The 6,504-nt window shown below is 51.8% G+C and overlaps 3 protein-coding genes across 3 annotated transcripts; 2 read left to right on the top strand and 1 right to left on the bottom strand.

The window, feature by feature from the left end:
• Nucleotides 1-798: 798 nt before the first annotated feature.
• ASPBRDRAFT_39546 (uncharacterized protein) lies at nt 799-1,723 on the top strand. The gene has a single exon (XM_067624165.1). It carries the CDS (start codon nt 908-910, stop codon nt 1,556-1,558), a length of 651 nt encoding a protein of 216 aa, XP_067481669.1. The 5' UTR covers nt 799-907; the 3' UTR covers nt 1,559-1,723.
• Nucleotides 1,724-1,779: 56 nt separating this feature from the next.
• On the bottom strand, nt 1,780-3,632 carry ASPBRDRAFT_72826 (uncharacterized protein; the record flags this gene model as incomplete). The annotated part of the gene is made up of 6 exons (XM_067629189.1): nt 1,780-1,980; nt 2,045-2,879; nt 2,940-3,098; nt 3,148-3,272; nt 3,321-3,414; nt 3,466-3,632. The coding sequence occupies 6 exons, from the start codon at nt 3,630-3,632 to the stop codon at nt 1,780-1,782; spliced, it is 1,581 nt and encodes a 526-aa protein (XP_067481668.1).
• Nucleotides 3,633-4,644: 1,012 nt separating this feature from the next.
• ASPBRDRAFT_72825 (M20 family metallopeptidase) lies at nt 4,645-6,427 on the top strand. Its single transcript, XM_067629188.1, has 5 exons — nt 4,645-4,861; nt 4,912-5,294; nt 5,369-5,758; nt 5,808-5,935; nt 5,981-6,427. The coding sequence occupies exons 1-5, from the start codon at nt 4,748-4,750 to the stop codon at nt 6,208-6,210; spliced, it is 1,245 nt and encodes a 414-aa protein (XP_067481667.1). The 5' UTR covers nt 4,645-4,747; the 3' UTR covers nt 6,211-6,427.
• The last annotated feature ends 77 nt before the right edge of the window (nt 6,428-6,504 follow it).

The raw sequence follows: 6,504 nt of genomic DNA, 5'->3' as shown, positions 1-6,504 counted from the left end.
AAGAAAGAAAGAAGAAAGAAAGAAGAAAGAAAGAAGAAAGAAAGAAGAAAGAAAGAAGAAAGAAAGAAGAAAGAAAGAAGAAAGAAAGAAAGAACGAAAGAACGATCAAAATTGTTTACTATTGACAAGTTTGAAAAATGGTTTGTGCATTTCAGATTCAAATTCAATGTTGTGACAACAGCTCCTCTAACTGATGATATACTATCAGGTTAATAAACCTACCCTGGAAGGCCTACCGGCGGAACTGCATATTTGTATTCTCCATGCTCTATCCGATCCACATTCTTTGTGGTCGCTTCTCCGTGCATCGCCCGTATACTACTATGCATTCCAGCTAGTGAAAGAAAGCCTTCTTCGTCGTCTTCTCCCAAAGCACTATGCAGGGTTGGTCGACATAGCCGATGCAATAGCCGCCGTCCGTTCCAAAGGGCTATACGCGTCCGATCCATTGAACAAGGGGGAAATCATCGCGCTCCTCGATCGCCGGCGTCGCAGCGATGAGATCCGTCAAGTGCGAGCGAAGTTATCATCATCATCATCACCATCACCTGGACCACTCCCAGATGAGCCAGCAAATGAGCAAGAAACAATGCAGTTGCTGCGTCTACATAACAACGCCCTGTTCTTTCTGGAAGATTACTGCCGGACGGCAAAACGACCACACTGGATGGAGGAAACCCGATGGGACACGGAGATCCAGCCGCGACTAGTCGTAGGAGGTCTGACTGCGACGGAGAAGCGACGCATCTTCCGGGCCTTCTATCGGTTGCAGATCTACGCAAATATCTTCGGTTCCATCGAACGCACCGTAGATGCGAAGTACTCCTTCGAAAACAATAAGTGGTCCGAGTATTATAAAACAAACACATTCCGTCACCGAGAGGTGTGGCAACTTTTCTTTAGCACGATGACCCCCTGGGAAGTGGAAGAATTCGGCTGTCTCTGGGAGCACTGCTGTTACCGATGCGAGTCGATCCTGGGCGAGGTGTTCGATAGTCTGATCCAAACGGGCTGCACATCTCTGTCCGAACTCCCCCCAGATCAACGACCCCCGGCGGCTGGCTGCTTTGCGGACTGTGACGACTTAGCTCCCGACCTCAATAAGGAAAATCTGGCATCCACCGGGCCCGCACTACTATGTAAGGTCCTCCAGGAACCCCAATTCCTCGCCCGCCGAAACCTGGTCCTGGTGAATGTGCGAGGGGTCATGGACCATTTCTATGATTCCGGCTTCTGGCCGAGACCATGCGATGATCCGGACGACCGGGTGCCGCCATTGCTTCATCCGGCCGACAGATTCGACGTCTTCGGCGCGAACAGGACGGCGCTCCGTGCGCTTTTGAGGACATTGCCACCGTCGGAACGGCCGAACTCGTTCTGGGAGGAGACGTGGCTCTCTCCATCCAACTACTGGTATCCCGAGGTCTTCCTCGATATGTTCGACTGTGGTCCGGAAAGTGGAGACTGGCAGTGGCAATACGCTTTGTGGGACGATGAGAGATTGATTGACTGGAAGGTCCCGCGTCCAGGCCACTGGTGGTATGATGACTTTCCTTAGTATAGTTTTCACATATACTTACCATGTCCTTTTTGCCTTTCTTCCACTGTAGATATATATCTCTGATGCATTGTCATAATGGTATTTTCCTGTGAAGTACTAGGAATTTGCCCATATTAAACCCTGCACAAACCTAGTACATCCCATGCCACAACTAAACAACTAGACACCACAACCTTTGAACAAAAATATAGTTTGTCATTTATTCATCAAAAACCCATCTACAAAACATATCGAAAATCCTCCATCTCCAAATCCGTCCTACTCGACAACCCCAACGCCAACTCCTGACTCTCCGTCATCTGGCCCGGAACTCCATATAGACGATCCCTGCGCTTATTCTCCCAGATATAATACACCAGCAGACACAGTAAGAAGAATGCTCCCAATGCGAGTCCCGACGTAGCCGCTGTCATACCTGTCTATATCCTCACCTCTATCATTAGCCACAAGCAAATTCCCGAAACGGGGTGGGGAAAGACATACCGGATAATAAGGCTCCTCGGAGGTATAAAAGAACTGGGGTCCGACGATATTCCCCACACAATACGCAACGAACAACAACGCGCTGGTGGTACTGCGTTTCGTAAAACCCGCGACATTCGAGCTGATGATGCTCAGCGAGAGAGGGATATTCACTGCGAAGACAGCACCCAGGGCTAGACCTGTCAGTCTGCCGCGGCTGTTGTCTTCGTCGAGTTTCCAGACGAGGATCATGCCGATGAGGGAGGTCAGGGTGTTGAAGAGCATCATGAGGATTCGGGTGTTTGGGACGAAGGTCGCGAAGCCGGCGGTGAGGATGAGGAAGATGATTTGGGCGGCGCCCAGGGGCATTTGCATGAGGAGAGAGCGGATTTGGGAGAAGCCGAAGCCGTTGATGAGGATTGAGGAGAACTTATCATTGTCAGATTCATAAGTATGTATGCTGGGAAAGAGGGGGAGGGAGGTTACGCTGGTGACTCCGCCGTTGCAGAGGTTAACGGAAAAGGTGTATAGAACCAAGAACCAAGTTTGAGGGTCGCGGATGGCAAGCCACGCTTGGTTCCACTTGAAGGAGCCCTCGTCCATGACACCGGTTTTGTTGGCGAGGGTGCGGTGCATTGCGATGGCGCGCTCGGGTTTGGTGAGGAAGATGGCTTTGTTAGGGGAGTCGGGGAGCAGGACGATGAGGAAGAAGGAGATGAATGCGGTGATGGCGCCTAGGAAGAGGAACAGGAGTTGCCAGCTGGATACGGCGTCGGTTTTGATGCTGCCGATGCCGTAGGCCACGACACCGCCGATAACCGTGGCGATGCAGTTGCCCAGGAACCAGGCGGATTGCCTTGTTTGCTATTAGTTTGGCTGTTGATGATGCTTTCTTTCGGGTTATAGATGGACGTACCGTGCTGGCTGCTCCTCACGCCTGTAGAACATGCCGGTGATGAGGGAGAATCCCGGGGCTATGGCGGCTTCACCCACTCCGAGAAAGAATCGGGCGGCGATTAGGCCACCGAAGTTCTTTGCTGCGGCGTGGCACATTAAGATGCCTCCCCAGATGAATCTGTTCCAAATTAGTGATTTTGCAGTCACATTGGGGGTGGAGGACGAACACTGAAGCACTGACGTATTTGCCAATAGGCAGACGGACAATGAGATATGAGCTGGGCCAGCTCCAGGCAAAGTATCCAAAGTAGAAGACAGCAGATGTCCAGGTATATTCCTGTCCTTTAAGGTCCTGTTTGAGTCAGTATAGGTATGATGTCCAAACAAAGGTATCACATACCAGGTCCTGTCGGAGGTTGAACATGGTAGCTTGACTCAGAGCCAGCTTGTCCATGTATTGCATCATGTAACAGACTCCCATCAGAGGAATTAATCTTGTTCGAGCAGTGAGACGAGAGCATCGATACAATACAGATTACACGTACATCATATCCAGCTTTCGCAACACCTTGCGGTCCTGCTCCGGTGTGACATCCACCTCCAATACTTGTCCCAACCCGACATCCCGGGCCAGAGTGGCTTCTTCCTTCAGCTTTAGATCGTCTAGTTCGGGGGTCACCCCGGGAGGGGCGTCTGTATGCTGCTTCTCCATGGTGCTTTGATTGCGTGAGGGAAGCCAGGGCATGATGGCACGATTTGCTTTACGATTTATAACTACTACAGCTACAGACGAGGCCGCGCGAGATGCCATCGGTTATATGAGAACCAGTTAACTTTAATCAACAGTACCCACGGAATCCAGCGCATAACTTCCGCGATCAGCGACTATAGACGTACCTCGATCGGGTAAATTGACGAGCCGATACCGCTGAGGCCCTGTTTGTGGTCATCGTGACAATGGCGAAATCGGGTAATCGTCTCTGAGTCAAATGCCGAGGTTGACTTTTCCTATCTAGTCCCTGTTTACATTACCTGTACTTCTAGGAGATGAACGATCCAATTGGATCCGTGAGGCCCTGTTGGTCGCAAAGCAGGAATACGATAGCCAAGTGGCCACCGGAGCCAGTTCTGAATCCGGGGTTGCGATATGGCAGCAGATCCAGAACGGCCGTCGGCAGATGCGCCAATACGAAGCGTCGGTCGGCAAGGTGACAAGAGGATTATCGTTCATCGCAATGCCGGCAGCTGAACCGGCACCTCTCCACCACGCTTATCCTTGGGATTCCACTGGTTCGAAGAACTCAATTGCTGGGTCCATCTTGACGGGAAACTTGGGCACTGCGCCTCCCCCACAGATTTCGATCATGCGGAGAAACGCCTCGTGTTGGTCAGGGACGAGGGGCTCGTTTAAATAAGTTGATCCACTGTTATCTGGCGAGCCTATGACCCTGATAGCTCTGATAAACCTGATAGCCCTGGATAACTAGCTTGATAGCGGAGATATTATTAATGGCTTATGCCCTGGTTTCCCGCGGCTTGTCGGGGCGGATTTGATAGCGACAATTGTCCGCCATGCGGGGTGCAGATGGAGTCACCGTTGTATCTGACATTTTTTTTGTAATAGTTACCCGAGTGATCCTATCATGGGTTTCCTCTGAATAATCGGGATTTGCTCCATTTCGTCGGCCGAGGTTGTCTGTCGCTTATCCTTGCTACGATGGGAGGCGATGAGGAGGAGAAGAGGGCATATATGACGTCCCGGCAGACGACGTCGGTGCTCTTCTGCATTCCAGCCAGCTGCGAGCAAATTGGCAGACCATCGCCACAATGACCGCGACACAGACCATGACTCAAACTGTTCCGACGATCGAGGAGGTGAAGGCAGCAGTGGATGCAGCCTTGGAGTCGGCGCACACATCGCTACGAGAGCTTAACCGAGAGGTAGGCACATCACTCTGTTCGCTTCTAACAACTCTAATGATCGGCTACAGATCTGGTGTAATCCAGAAACAGCCTACCAAGAGCATCGAGCCCATGACACCATCTGCAACTTCCTCGAGAAGCAAGGCTTCACCGTCACGCGTCACGCTTACGGACTGGATACCTCCTTTGAGGCCATTAGCGGGTCTGGTGGACGATTGATCAATTTCAATGCCGAATACGATGCGCTCCCTGACATCGGTCACGCCTGTGGTCATAATCTGATCACCACCAGCAGTGTGGCCGCCTTTCTCGCCCTGTCTACTGTCTTGAAACAATACGGCATCCCCGGTCGCACGCAGCTCTTGGGTACTCCAGCCGAAGAGAATGGTGGTGGCAAGGCCAAGCTGATTGACTTGGGGGCATACAAGGGGGTAGATGTGTCGTTGATGGCGTACGTACTTCCCTTCAAGTGGCGGTCATATGGTTCCGTCTATCTGCTCTGTACTCTATAGCTGACCTCTTCAGTCACGCAGGACCTAAAGAACTATTCCCCGGTGTCGTAACAGACAGCGTCGGTGGTGTGCGAATGAACGCTCGGAAGGAGATCCACTGCGAGTTCACCGGTCGGAGTGCTCACGCTGGCGGCAATCCTTGGGAAGGAATCAACGCCCTCGACGCCTTGGTGACATCGTACAACAACGTGGCCGTGCTGCGCCAGCAACTCCGCCCCGATGAGCGCATCCACTGTGCGTTCCTGGATACGCCCACGGTGGCCAACATCATTCCCTCATACACCAAGGCGTACTGGCAGGTTCGCAGCCCGACATTGAAGGGTCTGAACCAACTGATGGTCAAAGTCCGCAACTGCATTGAGGCAGGTGCATTGGCAACAGGGTGTGAAGCGAAGATTATCGAGTACGTCTTTACCCCTGAACTACTAAAGAAGGTGAGCTAACCGGACCAGGAACGAGTTATATACCGACATCAAGATCAACGACACACTGTGCGACCGGTATAAGGCGCACATGTCCAAGTACGACCGGAACGTTATTGCGCGTCTCGACAAGGTCATGACAGGGTCTTCCGATATTGGTAGGTGTTCATGCTTGTATTCGAGGTATCTGCTAATGTCTCCAGGCAATGTGAGCTACCTTGTCCCGACCCTACACACCATGTTTGGGATCACGGATGAACCAGGCTCCTTCCCACATCACCCCAAATTTGCTGCCGCTGCTGGAACCGACTACGCTCATCAGGAAGCGGTGATTGTAGGCAAGTCGCTGGCACTCATTGGGTGGGAGATGGTGACGAGCGATGAGTTGTTTGAGATTGCGCAGCAGCAGTGGAAGGAGTGTATCCAGGAGTAGACACTCCTGTCTTTGCAAACGGCCTTGAAGCATCATCCTCTGATTAAGTGTTTGGTACAATCCCAAGCTCAATGTCTTGCAAGCCATCAGGATGATCCTCGGGATATCCTCGGCGATATGCCTCGGAGAAGTGAAACATGGCGTCTGTCACTTTGTTTGTATACCCGATAGAAGTATAACCTTCCTAGCGCAGATCGAATGCACGATTGATGACCCTATCCCTGACGATATGCCCGCCCCTACCCAGGCTCACACCATGGTGACTCCTTAGTGGGCGTCACTAAGACCAGGATG

The sequence above is a fragment of the Aspergillus brasiliensis genome, assembly GCF_001889945.1.
Source record: "Aspergillus brasiliensis CBS 101740 unplaced genomic scaffold ASPBRscaffold_3, whole genome shotgun sequence".
Lineage (NCBI taxonomy): Eukaryota > Fungi > Ascomycota > Eurotiomycetes > Eurotiales > Aspergillaceae > Aspergillus > Aspergillus brasiliensis.
This window is presented reverse-complemented; position numbering and strand designations above follow the sequence as displayed.